General features: G+C 45.3%; 1 protein-coding gene across 2 annotated transcripts in view; it reads right to left on the reverse strand.

The window, feature by feature from the left end:
- The window catches only part of LOC124009880 (protein Niban 1-like), an 81,936-nt gene that overhangs the window by 28,895 nt on the left and 32,664 nt on the right, over positions 1 to 20,377 (reverse strand). For both annotated transcript variants that reach the window (XM_046322099.1, XM_046322098.1), the window contains exons 2-6: positions 13,376 to 13,504; positions 9,538 to 9,666; positions 9,186 to 9,300; positions 8,514 to 8,681; positions 3,908 to 4,023 (exon numbers count right to left, since the gene is read on the reverse strand). In XM_046322099.1, coding sequence (XP_046178055.1) covers positions 3,908 to 4,023; positions 8,514 to 8,681; positions 9,186 to 9,300; positions 9,538 to 9,666; positions 13,376 to 13,504 — 657 coding nt within the window. The remainder of the gene's footprint in view (positions 1 to 3,907; positions 4,024 to 8,513; positions 8,682 to 9,185; positions 9,301 to 9,537; positions 9,667 to 13,375; positions 13,505 to 20,377) is intronic.

Genomic DNA, 20,377 nt, shown 5'->3' on the forward strand with positions numbered 1-20,377 from the left:
AGCTACACTATTCACAGCCCTGTGTAATGTTCTATATAAGAGAGGTAAGGGACCAGCTACACTATTCACAGCCCTGTGTAATGTTCTATATAAGAGAGGTAAGGGACCAGCTACACTATTCACAGCCCTGTGTAATGTTCTATGTTCAGCTCATCCTTCAGCACATGTTGATGTCATATTCAACATGATGGGTTATGTCACATTTGACATAGGTGGTTATGTCACACAGTTATGCCACATTTATGAACCCTTTATAAAGCATGACATACGGTTATGAACTCAGCAAAAAAAGAAACGTCCCTTTTTCAGAACCCTGTCTTTCAAAGATAATTCATATAAATCCAAAATGACTTCACAGATCTTCATTGTAAAGGGTTTAAACACTGTTTCCCATGCTTGTTCAATCAACCATAAACAATTAATGAACATGCATCTGTGGAACGGTCGTTAAGACACTAACAGCTTACAAACGGTAGGCAATTAAGGTCACAGTTATGAAAAATTAGGACACTAAAGAGGCCTTTCTACTGGCTCTGAAAAACACCAAAAGAAAGATACCCAGGGTCCCTGTTTATCTGTGTGAACGTGCCTTAGGCATGATGCAAGGAGACATGAGGACTGCAGATGTGGCCAGGACAATAATTTGCCATGTCCGTACTGTGAGACGCTTAAGACAGCGCTACAGGGAGACAAGACGGACAGCTGATCGTCTTCGCGGTGGTAGACCACATGTAAAAACACCTGCACAGGATCGGTACATCACACCTGCGGGACAGGTACAGGATGGCAACAACAACTGCCCAAGTTACACCAGAAACGAACAATCCCTCCATCAGTGCTCAGACTGTCCACAATAGGCTGAGAGAGGCTGGACTGAGGGCTTGTAGGCCTGTTGTAAGGCAGATCCTCACCAGACATCCCCGGAAACAACGTTGCCTATGGGCACAAATCCACCGTTGCTGGACCAGACAGGACTGACAAAAAGTGCTCTTCACCGACGAGTCGCGGTTTTGTCTCACCAGGGGTGATGGTCGGATTCGCATTTATCGTCGAAGGAATGAGTGTTACACCGAGGCCTGTACTCTGGAGTGCGATCGATTTGGAGTTCATGGTCGGACTGAGCTTGTTGTCATTGCAGGCAATCTCAACGCTGTGCGTTACAGGGAAGACATCCTGCTCCCTCATGTTGTACCCTTCCTAAAGGCTCATCCTGACATGACCCTCCCTCATGTGGTACCCTTCCTGCAGGCTCATCCTGACATGACCCTCCAGCATGACAATGCCACCAGCCATACTGCTCGTTCTGTGCGTGATCTCCTGCAAGACAGGAATGTCAGTGTTCTGCCATGGCCAGCGAAGAGCCCGGATCTCAATCCTATTGAGCACGTTTGGGACCTGTTGGATCGGAGGGTGAGGACTAGGGCCATTCCCCCCCGAAATCTCCGGGAACTTGCAGGTGCCTTGGTGGAAGGGTGAGGTAACATCTCACAGCAAGAACTGACACATCTGGTGCAGTCCATGAGGAGGAGATGCACTGCAGTACTTAATGCAGCTGGTGGCCACACCAGATACTGACTGTTGGACTCACTAAACAGAGAACATCCCTGGTCATCCCTACTGCCTCTGATCTGGAGGACTCACGAAACAGAGAAAATCCCTGGTCATCCCTACTGCCTCTGATCTGGAGGACTCACGAAACAGAGAACATCGCTGGTCATCCCTACTGCCTCTGATCTGGAGGACTCACTAAACGGAGAACATCCCTGGTCATCCCTACTGTCTCTGATCTGGTGGACTCACTAAACAGAGAACATCCCTGGTCATCCCTACTGCCTCTGATCTGGTGGACAAATGCTTAATTTGTGGGCCTCCCTAAAGTGGCGCGGCGGTTTAAGGCACCGTTTAAGGCAGTGCATCTCAGGTGTCACAACAAACCCGGGTTCAATCCCGGGCTGTTTCCCAACCGACCGTGATTGGGAGTACCATAGGGCGGTGCAAAATTGGTCCAGCGTCGTCCGGGTTTGGCCTTCGGGGCTTTACTTGGTTCATCGCACACTAGTGACTCTTTGCGATGGACTGGTCGCCTGCAGGCCGACCTCAGTCGTCAATTGAACAGTGTTTCCACCGACACATTGGTGCGGCTGGTTTCCAGGTTCAGCGAGCGGGTGTTAAGAAGGTTTGGGGGGTTTCCAGGTTCAGCGAGCGGGTGTTAAGGTTTGGCTGGTTTCCGGGTTCAGCGAGCGGGTGTTAAGAAGGTTTGGGGGGTTTCCGGGTTCAGCGAGCGGGTGTTAAGGTTTGGAGGGTTTCCAGGTTCAGTGAGCGGGTGTTAAGGTTTGGCTGGTTTCCAGGTTCAGCGAGCGGGTGTTAAGAAGGTTTGTGTTTTAATTGTCTACACATGTCTAAAAATGTGGGCACAATCAGAATGTGGACAAGAACAGGACAAAGGACTCATGTAGAACCAGGTATAAATGGGGCTTTAGAGTCCGAGTCAGAGTTTCCTCTCGTGGCTCTCTTGGTTGGCAGCGGCAGCTTCGTGAGTCAGGCTCTGTGTGTGTGATGAGATGACAACAGCCCACTTAACAGAAGCAGCACACACTCACACAAACTGTCTCCCTCTGTCTTGGATTTTCCCCTGGAAACAAGTCGGTGTGTGCGTTTGTGTTTAAGTGTGCATGGGTGTGTTTCAGAGTGTTTCGAACATGGGTGTGTTTGAGTGTTTCGAACATGGGTGTGTTTCAGAGTGTTTCGAACATGGGTGTGTTTCAGAGTGTTTCGAACATGGGTGTGTTTCGAACATGGGTGTGTTTCGAACATGGGTGTGTTTCAGAGTGTTTCGAACATGGGTGTGTTTCAGTGTGTTTCGAACATGGGTGTGTTTCAGTGTGTTTCGAACATGGGTGTGTTTCAGTGTGTTTCGAACATGGGTGTGTTTCATTTACATTACATTACATTTAAGTCATTTAGCAGACGCTCTTATCCAGAGCGACTTACAAATTGGTGCATTCACCTTATGACATCCAGTGGAACAACCACTTTACAATAGTGCATCTAAATATTTTAAGGGGGGAGGGGGTGAGAAGGATTACTTTATCCTATCCTAGGTATTCCTTAAAGAGGTGGGGTTTCAGGTGTCTCCGGAAGGTGGTGATTGACTCCGCTGTCCTGGCGTCGTGAGGGAGTTTGTTCCACCATTGGGGAGCCAGAGCAGCGAACAGTTTTGACTGGGCTGAGCGGGAACTGTACTTCCTCAGTGGTAGGGAGGCGAGCAGGCCAGAGGTGGATGAACGCAGTGCCCTTATTTGGGTGTAGGGCCTGATCAGAGCCTGGAGGTACTGAGGTGCCGTTCCCCTCACAGCTCCGTAGGCAAGCACCATGGTCTTGTAGCGGATGCGAGCTTCAACTGGAAGCCAGTGGAGAGAGCGGAGGAGCGGGGTGACGTGAGAGAACTTGGGAAGGTTGAACACCAAACGGGCTGCGGCGTTCTGGATGAGTTGTAGGGGTTTAATGGCACAGGCAGGGAGCCCAGCCAACAGCGAGTTGCAGTAATCCAGACGGGAGATGACAAGTGCCTGGATTAGGACCTGCGCCGCTTCCTGTGTGAGGCAGGGTCGTACTCTACGGATGTTGTAGAGCATGAACCTACAGGAACGGGCCACCGCCTTGATGTTAGTTGAGAACGACAGGGTGTTGTCCAGGATCACGCCAAGGTTCTTAGCGCTCTGGGAGGAGGACACAATGGAGTTGTCAACCGTGATGGCGAGATCATGGAACGGGCAGTCCTTCCCCGGGAGGAAGAGCAGCTCCGTCTTGCTTGTCTTGTTGTTTCGAACATGGGTGTGTTTCAGTGTGAGTTGTGGGCTAGATGCTAAGCGTTGAACAGTGTGTGTATGTGCGGGTTGGGCATCACCTGCTCCTCACAGCCCACCAGCATGTCCCAGGACTCATAGTGTCCTTTCTCCTGGCGGTAGAAATGTATGGCCTTGAGGAACGCCTGACACTCACAGGAAGACCTCCTCAGAGAATCTGAGAGAGAGAGAGAGAGAGAGAGAGACAGAGAGAGAGACAGAGAGAGAGACAGAGAGAGAGACAGAGAGAGAGACAGAGAGAGAGACAGAGAGAGAGACAGAGAGAGAGAGACAGAGAGAGAGACAGAGAGACAGAGAGAGAGACAGAGAGAGACACAGAGAGACACAGAGAGACAGAGAGAGACACAGACAGAGACAGAGACAGAGACAGAGACAGAGACACAGAGACACAGAGACACAGAGACACAGAGACACAGACAGAGACACAGAGAGACAGAGACACAGAGACACAGAGAGACAGAGACACAGAGAGACAGAGACAGAGACAGAGACAGAGACAGAGACAGAGAGAGAGAGAGAGAGAGAGAGAATGCGGAAGTGAGCAGTGTAATATTTCTCTATGGGATAACTGGTTTGTCTTAAATACTGAAAGAATTGAGTAATGCATCTGAGACAAATGCAAGATATTTTAAACACTTCCCTTTTTGTCACTGTGAAATGTAATTGTGAAACTAGAGAAAAATCAAATAAAATAGTGTTAGAGAGAGAGAGAAGAAAAGAGAGCATGAGCTCGGAATGGGATGTTTGTGTTCTATTTCTGAGCTACATAGTCACAACATCCTCTGAACATATATTTTCTAAAGTTGCTATTGACTAGTTGGTAATTGAGGCAGCGCTAAAAGAGGTGCTGTTGACGTAACCCGTTGCTGCTTTGGTTGGTGTTCTGCAGAAGTTGCTAAACGCTAACCTAACCACTAACTGACAGGCTGGCTCGAGGTTCCTCCCTCACAGGAAGCTAATGTGTGCTGAGGAGTATTATTGGGTTGTTACCAAGACAACCAAAGAATAACAACAGTACAACACAGCAGGCTAGCAGGTTGATCAGGAACTGGTTTAGAGGTTTAGTATAGAGGTTTAGTATAGAGGTTTAGTATAGAGGTTTAGTATGGAGGTTTAGTATAGAGGTTTAGTATAGAGGTTTAGTATAGAGGTTTAGTATAGAGGTTTAGTATAGAGGTTTAGTATAGAGGTTTAGTATGGAGGTTTAGTATGGAGGTTTAGTATAGAGGTTTAGTATAGAGGTTTAGTATAGAGGTTTAGTATAGAGGTTTAGTATGGAGGTTTAGTATGGAGGTTTAGTATAGAGGTTTCATATAGAGGTTTAGTATGGAGGTTTAGTATAGAGGTTTAGTATAGTGGTTTAGTATAGAGGTTTAGTATAGAGGTTTAGTATAGAGGTTTAGTATGGAGGTTTAGTATGGAGGTTTAATATAGAGATTTAATATGGAGGTTTAGTATAGAGGTTTAGTATGGAGGTTTAGTATGGAGGTTTAGTATAGAGGTTTAATATGGAGGTTTAATATTGAGGTTTAGTATAGAGGTTTAATATGGAGGTTTAATATGGAGGTTTAGTATGGAGGTTTAGTATAGAGGTTTAGTATGGAGGTTTTTAGTTTATATGGAGGTTTAGTATGGAGGTTTAGTATAGAGGTTTTTAGTATAGAGGTTTAGTATAGAGGTTTAGTATGGAGGTTTAGTATGGAGGTTTAGTATAGAGGTTTAGTTAGAGGTTTAGTATAGAGGTTTATGGAGGTTTATGGAGGTTTAGTATAGAGGTTTAGAGGTTTAGTATGGAGGGAGGTTTAGTATAGTGGTTTAGTATAGAGGTTTAGTATAGAGGTTTAGTATAGAGGTTTAGTATGGAGGTTTAGTATGGAGGTTTAATATGGAGGTTTAGTATAGAGGTTTAGTATGGAGGTTTAGTATGGAGGTTTAGTATAGAGGTTTAATATGTTTAATATTGAGGTTTAGTATGGAGGTTTAATATGGAGGTTTAGTATGGAGGTTTAGTATAGGTTTGGAGGTTTATGGAGGTTTAGTATGGAGGTTTAGTATAGAGGTTTAATGTGGAAGTTTAGTATGGAGGTTTAATATGGAGGTTTAGTATAGAGGTTTAATATGGAGGTTTAGTATAGAGGTTTAATATGGAGGTTTAGTATGGAGATTTAGTATGGAGGTTTAGTATAGAGGTTTAGTATGGAGGTTTAGTATGGAGGTTTAATATGGATGTTTAGTATGGAGGTTTAATGTGGAGGTTTAATATGTAGGTTTAGTATGGAGGTTTAATATGGATGTTTAATATGGAGGTTTAATGTGGAGGTTTAGTATGGAGGTTTAGTATGGAGGTTTAGTATGGAGGTTTAGTATGGAGGTTTAGTATGGAGGTTTAGTATGGAGGTTTAGTATGGAGGTTTAGTATGGAGGTTTAGTATGGAGGTTTAGTATAGAGGTTTAATGTAGAGGTTTAGTATGGAGGTTTAGTATGGAGGTTTAGTATGGAGGTTTAGTATGGAGGTTTAGTATGGAGGTTTAGTATGGAGGTTTAGTATGGAGGTTTAGTATGGAGGTTTAGGAGGTTTAGTATGGAGGTTTAGTATAGAGTTTAGTATGGAGGTTTAGTATAGGGGTTTAGTATAGGGGTTTAATACAGAGGTTTAGTATAGAGGTTTAGTATAGAGGTTTAGTATAGAGGTTTAATATGGAGTTTTAAAATGGGGTTTTAGTATGGAGGTTTAGTATGGAGGTTTAATATGGAGGTTTAGTATGGAGGTTTAATATGGAGATTTAGTATAGAGGTTTAATATGGAGGTTTAGTATGGAGGTTTAGTATGGAGGTTTAATATCGAGGTTTAATATCGAGGTTTAATATGGAGGTTTAGTATAGAGGTTTAATATGAATGTTTAGTATAGAGGTTTAATATGGAGGTTTAGTATAGAGGTTTAATATGAATGTTTAGTATAGAGGTTTAATATAGAGGTTTAGTATAGAGGTTTAATATGGAGGTTTAGTATAGAGGTTTAATATGAATGTTTAGTATAGAGGTTTAATATGGAGGTTTAGTATAGAGGTTTAATATGAATGTTTAGTATAGAGGTTTAATATGGAGGTTTAGTATAGAGGTTTAATTGGAATGTTTAGTATGAACATTCTTGTTACAATATGAAATTAAAAACGGCACTCAGACTGCTTTGTTTGTTGTATAATTAAATGTTGACCAACGACACAATTCAATTACTTTCTGAATAAAGCAGTGGGCAAAGGATATTTTGTTTTTGCCAACATTACACACTGTCTTCAGGGTTAGGGGTTAGGGGTCAGGGGTCAGACCCCAGGTGTAGAGTTAGGGTTAGGGTCAGGGTTCAGAACCCCAGGTGTAGAGTTAGGGTCAGGGGTCAGAACCCCAGGTGTAGGGTTAGGGTTAGGGTCAGGGTTCAGAACCCCAGGTGTAGAGTTAGGGTCAGGGGTCAGAACCCCAGGTGTAGGGTTAGGGTTAGGGTCAGGGTTCAGAACCCCAGGTGTAGAGTTAGGGTCAGGGGTCAGAACCCCAGGTGTAGAGTTAGGGTCAGGGGTCAGAACCCCAGGTGTAGGGTTAGGGTCAGGGGTCAGAACCCCAGGTGTAGGGTTAGGGTCAGAACCCCAGGTGTAGAGTTAGGGTTAGGGGTCAGAACCCCAGGTGTAGAGTTAGGGTCAGGGGTCAGAACCCCAGGTGTAGAGTTAGGGTCAGGGGTCAGAACCCCCGGTGTAGAGTTAGGGTTAGGGTCAGAACCCCAGGTGTAGGGTTAGGGTCAGAACCCCAGGTGTAGAGTTAGGGTTAGGGGTCAGAACCCCAGGTGTAGAGTTAGGGTCAGGGGTCAGAACCCCAGGTGTAGAGTTAGGGTCAGGGGTCAGAACCCCAGGTGTAGAGTTGGGGTCAGAACCCCAGGTGTAGAGTTGGGGTCAGAACCCCAGGTGTAGAGTTAGGGTCAGGGGACAGAACCCCAGGTGTAGAGTTAGGGTCAGGGATCAGAACCCCAGGTGTAGAGTTAGGGTTAGGGTCAGGGGTCAGAGTCCGAACCCCAGGTGTAGAGTTAGGGTTAGGGTCAGAGTCAGAACCCCAGGTGTAGAGTTAGGGTTAGGGTCAGGGGTCAGAGTCAGAACCCCAGGTGTAGAGTTAGGGGTCAGAACCCCAGGTGTAGAGTTAGGGTTAGGGTCAGGGGTCAGAGTCCGAACCCCAGGTGTAGAGTTAGGGTTAGGGTCAGAGTCAGAACCCCAGGTGTAGAGTTAGGGTTAGGGTCAGGGGTCAGAGTCAGAACCCCAGGTGTAGGGTTAGGGGTCAGAACCCCAGGTGTAGGGTAAGGGTCAGGGGTCAGAACCCCAGGTGTAGGGTAAGGGTCAGGGGTCAGAACCCCAGGTGTAGGGTAAGGGTCAGGGGTCAGAGTCAGAACCCCAGGTGTAGGGTTAAGGTCAGGGTTAGGGGTCAGAGTCAGAACCCCAGGTGTAGGGTTAGGGTTAGGGTCAGGGGTCAGAGTCAGAACCCCAGGTGTAGGGTTAGGGTCATGGGTCCGAGTCAGAACCCCAGGTGTAGGGTTAGGGTCAGAGTCAGAAGCCCAGGTGTAGGGTTAGTGATAGGGTTAGGGGTCAGAGTCAGAACCCCAGGTGTAGCGTACCGTGGTTCTGGTGCCTGATGCAGCCCGTGAGGGCGGAGAGGAAGGTCGCTCGTCGGTCCTCCTGGGGGAAGCTGAAGTACACGTCACGTCTGTAGGGCAGTCTGAGGTAGACAGGGAACTGACCGGAAGGTACCACTACCATGGGGGGAGATGTCTCCTCCTTCAAACCTATAGTACAACGCACAGACACAGGATTAGGGGTCAGGGGTCAGGGCAGTCTGAGGTAGACAGGGAACTGACCGGAAGGTACCACTACTATGGGGGGGAGATGTCTCCTCCTTCAAACCTATAGTACAACACACAGACACAGGATTAGGGGTCAGGGCAGTCTGAGGTAGACAGGGAACTGACCGGAAGGTACCACTACCATGGGGGGAGATGTCTCCTCCTTCAAACCTATAGTACAACACACAGACACAGGATTAGGGGTCAAGGGTCAGGGCAGTCTGAGGTAGACAGGGAACTGACCGGAAGGTACCACTACCATGGGGGGAGATGTCTCCTCCTTCAAACCTATAGTACAACACACAGACATGCATAAACATACAATTAACTGATTGATTGAAAGGCTGCATTTTCCCCTGTCTCCCAGTCTCCGTGTTGCTATTTCAACTGTTGCCTCTGTGTTTCCAGACTGTGATGTATCTCTTTAGGGGTTGACCAGACACTCACATTTAGGGTCAGGGAAGGCCTTGTCCACCAGCGCTGAGTACTTGTCCTCTGATGTCAGAACTACGCCCCCTGTTGGCAGGAGTCTCTGTCTGGCCGGAACACCTTTACTGAAGCTCTGTAGAGGGGCAAATACACCAACCAATTTACCAAACATCAGAGTAATGTGACTGACTATGTGTTAGCCCGCTGAGCTAAAGCCAAGGCATTACCTTAGAAAGCTAACACAACTCTGTAGGTTTCAGGTGAGGTAATCCATCACCCAGCCTGGGGTTTATTCTCCGTTACATAGGGTCATGGTAAGTCATGTAAGGTCATGTACGGTCGGTTGTATGTTGGTATGGTGTTCGTTTACCTCCTGGTTGTCATGACACTCCAGGCTGTGATTGGCTCTCATCACCACAAACCTCTCCTTCCACTTCCCGGTGTCGTCATAGTGCAGAACACTGTCCTGATACAGAACTTCCTCTGGCCTAAGGGGCTCCTACAGGACAGATGCAGAAGGAGTGGTGAGTGAGGAGTGTGTGTGTGTGTGTGTTCCTCTGGTCTAAGGGGCTCCTACAGGACAGATGCAGAAGGAGTGGTGAGTGAGGAGTGTGTGTGTGTGTGTTCCTCTGGCCTAAGGGGCTCCTACAGGACAGGTGCAGAAGGAGTGGTGAGTGAGGAGTGTGTGTGTGTGTGTGTTCCTCTGGCCTAAGGGGCTCCTACAGGACAGATGCAGAAGGAGTGGTGTGTGTGTGTGTGTGTGTGTGTGTGTGTGTGTGTGTGTGTGTGTGTGTGTGTGTGTGTGTGTGTGCACTGTCTGGGCACTGTCTGGGCACTGTCTGGATACTGTCTGGGCACTGTCTGGGGCACTGTCTGGGGCACTGTCTGGGGCACTGTCTGGGGCACTGTCTGGGGCACTGTCTGGGGCACTGTCTGGGGCACTGTCTGGGGCACTGTCTGGGGCACTGTCTGGGGCACTGTCTGGGCACTGTCTGGGCACTGTCTGGGCACTGTCTGAGCTAGCACCATGGTATAGCCGGAGGACAGCTTGCTTTCGTCTTCCTCTGGCTACATTGACTTCGTCTTCCTCCAACCAATCACAGCTTTTGCAGTATGAACTGACATGTTGTCCATACAATCTTAGAATTAGGATCAGAGAACGAACCAAGTGAGTTGTATTGCGATTGTGCCACAAAGCATTATGGGGGTTCTATGTGTTGAGAGGCTTGGTGACATTGTTGGATAGAGGTTATGAGTGAAGAGTGATAGTTGAGATTTTTGGGATATTATAGAATTGAAATGATTATATTTTAATTACAGGAGATGGAGGTATATTATAAATAGTTTTCTTGGTTTTAGAATTACATTTTTGTGTCCAGTTAGTGCAATTTATTTCAAATTTGCCTTGCTAACTTCAGTAGCTAGCTAGCTACCAGCACGAGTGTGCAGTTTTCTCTTCCAGAATGGTTTATTTTTTATTTAACCTTTATTTAAGGGCAGACACAAAGAAAGCTTTGTTGTAGAGCATTTAACACAAAATCTGGGGAGGGGCCAGCTGAGTATACGACTGTATCATCTGCATATAAATGGACGAGAGAGCTTCCTACTGCCTGAGCTATGTTGTTGATGTAAATTGAGAAGAGCGTGGGGCCTAGGATCGAGCCTTGGGGTACACCCTTAGTGACAGGCAGTGGCTGAGACAGCAGATTTTCTGACTTTATACACTGCACTCTTTGAGAGAGGTAGTTAGCAAACCAGGCCAAAGAGCCCTCAGAGACACCAATACTCCTTAGCCGGCCCACAAGAATGGAATGGTCTACTGTATCAAAAGCTTTGGCCAAGTCAATAAAATAGCAGCACAACATTTCTTATAATCACTAATAAAGCCTCTCTTGAAAAAGCCAAACCTTGACCCAGAAAATATAAAAAGCTAATCGGCCTCTATATCGGACCTCCCGTTCCGATCAAAATGTTTTTAAAAAGCTGTTGCACAGCAACTCACTGCCTTCCTGAAGACAAACAATGTATAAGAAACGCTTCAGTCTGGTTTTAGAACCCATCAATGCACTGAGACTGCACTTGTGAAGGTGGTCAATTACCTTTTAATGGCGTCAGACCATTAAACGACACACAGCTGTACATTTCGATGAAACATGATGAAGCCCCAAAATTGCCCTCCCTGGAAGCCTGTGTTTCAGACATAAGGAAGTGGATGGCGGCAAATGTTCTACTTTTAAACTCGGACAAAACAGAGATGCTAGTTCTAGGTCCCAAGAAACAAAGAGATCTTCTGTTGAATCTGACAATTAATCTTAATGGTTGTACAGTCGTCTCAAATAAAACTGTGAAGGACCTCGGCGTTACTCTGGACCCTGATCTCTCTTTTGATAAACATATCAAGCTTTTTTCCATCTACGTAACATTGCTAAAATCAGAAACTTTCTATACAAAAATGATGCAGAAAAATTAAGCTATGCTTGTCGTCCCTTCTAGGTTAGACTACTGCAATGCTCTACTTTCCAGCTACCCGGATAAAGCACTAAATAAACTTCAGTTAGTGCTAAACACGGCTGCTAGAATCTTGACTGGAAGTATGCTTGGGATCATTGTCCTTTTGGAAGACCCATTTGCGACCAAGCTTTAACTTCCTGACTGATGTCTTGAGATGTTGCTTCAATATATCCATACAATTTCCCCTCCTCATGAGGTCATCTATTTTGTGAAGTGCACCAGTCCCTCCTGCAGCAAAGCACCCGCACAACATGATGCTGCCACCCCCGTGCTTCACGTTTGGGATGGTGCTCGTCGGCTTGCAAGCATCCCCCTTTCTCCTCCAAACATAACAATGGTCATTATGTTCAAACAGTTCTATTATTGTTTCAGCAGACTAGAGGACATTTCTCCAAAAAGTACTATCTTTGTCCCCATGTGCAGTTGCTTAGTCTGGCTTTTTATAGTGGTTTTGGAGCAGTGGCTTCTTCCTTGCTGAGTGGCCTTTCAGGTTATGTCGATATAGGACTTGTTTTACTGTGGATATAGATACTTTTGTACCTATTTCCTCCAGCATCTTCACAAGGTCCTTTGCTGTTGTTCTGGGATTGAATTGCACTTTTCACACCAAAGTACGTTAATCTCTAGGAGACAGAACGCGTCTCTGTCCTGAGCGGTATGACGGCTGTGTGGTCTTGCGTACTATTGTTTGTACAGATGAACGTGGTACCTTCAGGTGTTTGGAAATTGCTCCCAAGGATGAACCAGACTGTGGAGGCCTACAATTTTTGTCTGACGTCTTGGCTGATTTCTTTTGGTTTTCCCATGATGTCAAGCAGAGGCACTGAGTTTGAAGGTAGGCCTTGAAACCACAGGTACACCACAGGTACCACAGGTACACCTCCAATTGACTCAAATGGTGTCAATTAGCCTGCCAGAATCTTCTAAAGCTTCTAAATCTTCTAAATCTTCATTTTCATTTTACATCCACAGGTACACCTCCAATTGACTCAAATGATGTCAATTAGCCTGCCAGAATCTTCTAAAGCTTCTAAATCTTCTAAAGCTTCTAAATCTTCTAAATCTTCATTTTCTGGAATTTTCCAAGCTGTTTAAAGGCACAGTCAAACTTCTGACCCACTGGAATTGTGATACAGTGAATTATAAGTGAAATAATCTGTCTGAAAACATAGTAGATGTCCTAACCGACTTGCCAAAACTATAATTTGTTAGCCAAGAAATGTGTGGAGTGGTTGAAAAACGAGTTTTAATGACTCCAACCTAAGTGTATGTAAACTTCCGACTTCAACTGTAAATACATTTGATTGATTCCTCTCCAAGCACTGTGAGTACCCCTTTCAATTTCCTCTCATTACTGTACGTAAAGTCAATCACAATCACATTATCACACATCAATGATTTTACTCCTAGCTTGGACTAACTCATTCTTGGCTCTTTTACATTTACATTTAAGTCATTTAGCAGACGCTCTTATCCAGAGCGACTTACAAAGGGAAAGGGACGATGCCTAGTTAGTTGTACAGCTGAATGCATTCAGATGACATGAGTCTTCTGACTGTAACCTGTGTGTGTGTGTGTGTGTGTGTGTGTGTGTGTGTGTGTGTGTGTGTGTGTGTGTCTGTTTGTGTTGTCCACCTGTGTGCAGCTGAGAGTGAAGGCTGTGTGTGTGCTGCCTGTGTGGGGTGTGTGTGTCTTACCCTCTGTTTAAGGAGCTGAGTGTGTGTCTCTTTGTGTTGCTCCACCTCCTCCTGCAGCTGAGAGAAGAAGGCTACAAAGTACTGCTGCCTGTAGTGGGGACTGAAGTTCTTCAGCTCGGACTCCGCACACCACACACACACACACACACGCACACACACACACACACACACACACACACACACACACACACACACACACACACACACACTGGTCAGAACCAGATCTGTGTCATTGAAGACATTAAAGGTCAGTAGCTCACAACAAGACAATGCCATTCAGTGGTGACCCATCTTTCTCACATCCTCCAAGTAAACCACATCACAGAGCGACAGGTAACGATAAAGGAAACACCAACATCAAGTGAGGTGTTGGGCCACCACCAATCAGAACAGGGTAAATGGGGGGTGTTGGGCCACCACCAATCAGAACAGGGTAAATGGGGGGTGTTGGGCCACCACCAATCAGAACAGGGTAAATGGGGGGTGTTGGGCCACCACCAATCAGAACAGGGTAAATGGGGGTGTTGGGCTACCACCAATCAGAACAGGGTAAATGGGGGTGTTGGGCCTACCACCAATCAGAACAGGGTAAATGGGGGTGTTGGGCTACCACCAATCAGAACAGGGTAAATGGGGGTGTTGGGCTACCACCAATCAGAACAGGGTAAATGGGGGTGTTGGGCCACCACCAATCAGAACAGGTTAAATTGGGCCACCACCAATCAGGCGTAAATGGGGGTGTTGGGCCACCACCAATCAGAACAGGGTAAATGGGGGGTGTTGGGCCACCACCAATCAGAACAGGGTAAATGGGGGGCGTTGGGCCACCACCAATCAGAACAGGTTCAATAGGGGGCGTTGGGCCTCCACCAATCAGAACAGGTTCAATGCACCTTGGCATAGAACAGGTTCTACAAGTGTCTGGACCACCAATCAGAACAGGTTCAATAGGAGGAATGCCACCACCATTCTATAGAGGTTCAAAGTGGGCGTTGGGGGCGTTGGGCCACCACCAATCAGAACAGGTTCTGGGGCGTTGAGGAACCACCATCAGAACAGGTTCTACAAGTGTCTGGGGGGCGATTGGAGGAATGCGACACCATTCAATAGATTCTACAAGTGTCTGGAACTCGATTGGAGGAATGCGACACCATTCTATAGATTCTACAAGTGTCTGGAACCCGATTGGAGGAATGCGACACCATTCTATAGATTCTACAAGTGTCTGGAACCCGATTGGAGGAATGCGACACCATTCTATAGATTCTACAAGTGTCTGGAACCCGATTGGAGGAATGCGACACCATTCTTATAGATTCTACAAGTGTTTGTTGAACCCGATTGGAGGAATGCGACACCATTCTATAGATTCTCACCTGTCTGGAACCTGATTGGAGGAATGCTTTGTACACCATTTCTTAGATTCATTATCTTGTCAGGAACCCGATTGAGGAATTTACACCATTCTATAGATTCAACCACAATACAACATGGAACCCGATTGGAGGAATGCAACACCATTCTATAGATTCTTCAAGTGTCTGGAACCACATTGGAGGAAACACTTCCATTCTATAGATTCTACAAGTGTCTGGAACCCATTGAGGAATGCAACACCATTCTATAGATTCTACAAGTGTCTGGAACCCGATTGGAGGAATGCGACACCATTCTATAGATTCTACAAGTGTTTTCTGAAGTGATTGGAGGAATGCGACACCATTCTATGTTCTGTGTCTGGTTTTTCCCGATTGGTTGTCAATCAGACACGTCATTCTCTCTGATTGGGAACCAAGTGTCTGGAACCCGTTTTTGTTGAGTTTGAATGTTGTCACCATTCTTTGTGTCTGTACAAGTGACTGTCTGTTGGGAGGAATGGAGTCTGTTAGGAGGGGATGTCTTACAAGTGTCTGAACCAGATTGGAGGAATGACACCATTCTGGGAGGGGTGGAGTCTGTTACAGGAGGGTTGTCTTCTGAACCGTGATTGAGGAATAGACACCATTCTATAGATTCTACAAGTGTTTGGAATTTTGAGGAATGCGACACCATTCTATAGATTTTATTAAAGTGTCTGGAACCCGATTGGAGGAATGCGACACCATTCTATAGATTCTACAAGTGTCTGGAACCCGATTGGAGGAATGCGACACCATTCTATAGATTCTACAGGGGTCTGGAACTCTATTGGAGGGATTGAGACACCATTCTATAATCTACAAGTGTCTGGAACACAGAGGTCAGAGGAGATGTGTTTCATCTTCCCATTCTATATTCTTTTCTACAAGTGTCTGGTCCTCAGTGATGACTGTCCGAATGATTCCACCATTCTATAGATTCTACAAGTGTCTGAACTCGATTGGAGAATGCACACCATTCTATAGATTCTACAGAGGGTCAGTTAACTCGATTGGAGGAATGGGACACCATTATATAGATTCTACAGGTGTCTGGAACAGATTGGAGGAATCGACACCATTCTATAGATTCACAAGGTCCAGTTATAATCTAGCACCATTCTATTTCTACAGAGTGTCAGTTATAATCTGGAGAATGCGACACCATTCTATAGATTCTACAAGTGTCAGGAACTCGATTGGAGGAATGCGACACCATTCTATAGATTCTACAAGTGTCTGGAACTCGATTGGAGGAATGCGACACCATTCTATAGATTCTACAGGTGTCTGGAACTCGCAATCTATTGGAGGAAGAGACACCATTCTATAATTCTACAAGTGTCTGGAACCCGCAATCTGGAGGAATGCAGAGGGTCCATTCTATATTCTACAAGTGTCTGGAACCCGATTGGAGGAATGCGACACCATTCTATAGATTCACAAGTGTCTGGTCCAGTTATAATCTAGCACACCATTCTTCCATGAGAAATTCCATCAGTTGGTGTTTTGTTGCCAGGGTTTATGGGATGTTAATTAGCACCGCAATCTATTACCTCAGGAATAATCTAGCACCTGTGTGGAAGCAACTGATTTCAATATTCTTTGTATCCGGAATCATTTACTTGTGTTTCCATTATCTTGTCAGTTAGCCGTATGTCAATTTACATCTCACTTCAACATCAACCACAATACAGTTATAATCTCACTTCAACATCCCAACCACAATACAACATAATCTCACTTCAACATCCCAACCACAATACAACATAGGGTCAGTTATTCAATCATCCCAACCACACAGTTATAATACAACATAATCTCACTTCAACATCCCGAACAATACAACATAATCTCAGTTCGACATCTCAACCACAATACAACATAATCTCACTTCGACATCCAACCACAATACAACATAATCTCATTACGACATCCCAGAGGGTCCAGTTATAATCTAGCACATCCCAATCACATTACAACATAGGGTCAGTTCAAATCCCAACCACAATACAACATAATCTATTACCACATCCAGTTATAATCAACATAATCTCATTACCACAGATCCCAACCACAATAGCAACATAATCTCACTTCAACATCCCAACCACAGTTATAATCAGCACTCATCGCAATACCTCAGAGGGTCAGTTCTGACCATAGTTCTTGTGTGTTTTCTTTGTTCCAGTTTGGTCAGCACGTGAGCTGAGTGGGCATTCTATGTTGTGTCCAGTTATAATTTTCCCTGATATGGTTCTCAATCAGAGGCAGGTGTTATAATCATTGTCTCTGATTGGGAACCAATTTAGGTACCCTGTTTTGTGTTGGGTTTAATGGGTGGTTGTCAGTTATAATCTGTCGTCGTGTGTCTGCACCAGATAGGACTGTCTGTTGGGAGGGTCCAGTTATAATCTAGCAGGGGTTGTCTTCTGTCGTCGTGTGTCTGCACCAGATAGGACTGTCTGTTGGGAGGGGGTGGAGTCTGTTAGGAGGGTCCAGTTATAATCTAGTCTAGCACCGTGAATCTAGCACCAGATAGGACTGAATCTATTACCACAGAGGGTCAGTTATAATCTTGTCTTCTGTCGTTGTCCAGTTATAATCTAGCACCAGATAGCACTGAGGGTTTTTCACATTTTTCTTGTTTTGTATTTTCTAGGTTCACGTTTATGGTTTTTATTAAACATGATGAACACTTACCACAGAGGGTCCAGTTATAATCTCGTCCAATCAGAAGAGGGTCCAGTTATAATCAGTATCATTTAAAACAACTCTACAGCCACAGATATTCCAGTTATGGTCTTGTGGCCTCGTTCCACCATCCTGATCTTGTGAATCACATTCTATTAATCTACAAGGGTCCAGTTATAAAGGAATCTAGCACCGCACAGAGGTCAGAGGTCAAGAGGGTCCAGTTATAATCTTCCCATCTGCTACTTATTCTTTTCTCCTGTGATTCATTCTGTTGTCCTCAGTCTATTACCACAGACTGTCCAGTTATAATTCCTCCCTGCCTCAGGGTCCAGTTATAACTCCTCTCTGTCACCACAGAGGGTCCAGTTATAAAGAACCAACACAACGCATATGGAGAATACCACAGAGGGTCCAGTTATAATCTATTACCACAGAGGGTCCAGTTATAATCTAGCACCGCAATCTATTACCACAGAGGGTCCAGTTATAATCTAGCACCGCAATCTATTACCACAGAGGGTCCAGTTATAATCTAGCACCGCAATCTATTACCACAGAGGGTCCAGTTATAATCTAGCACCTCAATCTATTACCACAGAGGGTCCAGTTATAATCTAGCACCGCAATCTATTACCACAGAGGGTCCAGTTATAATCTATTACCACAGAGGGTCCAGTTATAATCTAGCACCGCAATCTAGCACCGCAATCTATTACCACAGAGGGTCCAGTTACAATCTATTACCACAGAGGGTCCAGTTATAATCTAGCACCGGAATCTATTACCACAGAGGGTCCAGTTATAATCTATACCACAGAGGGTCCAGTTATAATCTAGCACCGAATCTATTACACAGAGGGTCCAGTTATAATCTAGCACCGGAATCTATTACCACAGAGGGTCCAGTTATAATCTAGCACCGCAATCTAGCACCACAATCTAGCACCGGAATCTATTACCACAGAGGGTCCAGTTATAATCTAGCACCGCAATCTAGCACCACAATCTAGCACCGGAATCTATTACCACAGAGGGTCCAGTTATAATCTAGCACCGCAATCTAGCACGGAATCTAGCACCGCAATCTATTACCACAGAGGGTCCAGTTATAATCTATTACCACAGAGGGTCCAGTTATAATCTAGCACGCAATCAGAGTCCAGTTATAATCCAGTTATAATCTATTACCACAGAGGGTCCAGTTATAATCTAGCACCGCAATCTATTACCACAGAGGGTCCAGTTATAATCTAGCACCGCAATCTATTACCACAGAGGGTCCAGTTATAATCTAGCACCGCAATCTATTACCACAGAGGGTCCAGTTATAATCTAGCACCGCAATCTATTACCACAGAGGGTCCAGTTATAATCTAGCACCGCAATCTATTACCACAGAGGGTCCAGTTATAATCTAGCACCGCAATCTATTACCACAGAGGGTCCAGTTATAATCTAGCACCGCAATCTATTACCACAGAGGGTCCAGTTATAATCTAGCACCGCAATCTATTACCACAGAGGGTCCAGTTATAATCTAGCACCGCAATCTATTACCACAGAGGGTCCAGTTATAATCTAGCACCGCAATCTATTACCACAGAGGGTCCAGTTATAATCTATTACCACAGAGGGTCCAGTTATAATCTAGCACCGCACTAGCATAATCTATTACCACAGAGGGTCCAGTTATAATCTAGCACCGCAATCTATTACCACAGAGGGTCCAGTTATAATCTATTACCACACAGAGGGTCCAGTTATAATCTAGCAATCTATTACCACAGAGGGTCCAGTTATAATCTAGCACCGCAATCTAGCACCGCAATCTATTACCACAGAGGGTCCAGTTATAATCTAGCACCGCAATCTAGCACCGCAATCTATTACCACAGAGGGTCCAGTTATAATCTAGCACCGCAATCTAGCACCGGAATCTATTACCACAGAGGGTCCAGTTATAATCTAGCACCGCAATCTAGCACCAGAGGGTCCAGTTATAATCTAGCACCGAATCTATTACCACAGAGGGTCCAGTTATAATCTAGCACAGTTATAATCTAGCACCGCAATCTATTACCACAGAGGGTCCAGTTATAATCTAGCACCGCAATCTATTACCACAGAGGGTCCAGTTATAATCTAGCACCGAATCTATTACCACAGAGGGTCCAGTTATAATCTAGCACCGCAATCTATTACCACAGAGGGTCCAGTTATAATCTAGCACCGCAATCTAGCACCGCAATCTATTACCACAGAGGGTCCAGTTATAATCTAGCACCGCAATCTATTACCACAGAGGGTCCAGTTATAATCTATAATCACCGCAATCTATTACCACAGAGGGTCCAGTTATAATCTAGCACCGCAATCTATTACCACAGAGGGTCCAGTTATAATCTAGCACCGGAATCTATTACCACAGAGGGTCCAGTTATAATCTAGCACCGGAATCTATCTACCACAGAGGGTCCAGTTATAATCTAGCACCGAATCTATTACCACAGAGGGTCCAGTTATAATCTAGCACCGCAATCTATTACCACAGAGGGTCCAGTTATAATCTAGCACCACAATCTAGCACCCAGTTATAATCTAGCACCGGAATCTATTACCACAGAGGGTCCAGTTATAATCTAGCACCGCAATCTATTACCACAGAGGGTCCAGTTATAATCTAGCACCGCAATCTATTACCACAGAGGGTCCAGTTATAATCTAGCACCGCAATCTATTACCACAGAGGGTCCAGTTATAATCTAGCACCGCAATCTATTACCACAGAGGGTCCAGTTATAATCTAGCACCGCAATCAATCTAGCACCGGAATCTTACCACAGAGGGTCCAGTTATAATCTAGCACCGCAATCTAGCACCACAGAATCAGTTATAATCTAGCACCGAA

The sequence above is a fragment of the Oncorhynchus gorbuscha genome, linkage group LG22 (assembly GCF_021184085.1).
Source record: "Oncorhynchus gorbuscha isolate QuinsamMale2020 ecotype Even-year linkage group LG22, OgorEven_v1.0, whole genome shotgun sequence".
Taxonomy (NCBI): Eukaryota; Metazoa; Chordata; class Actinopteri; order Salmoniformes; family Salmonidae; genus Oncorhynchus; species Oncorhynchus gorbuscha.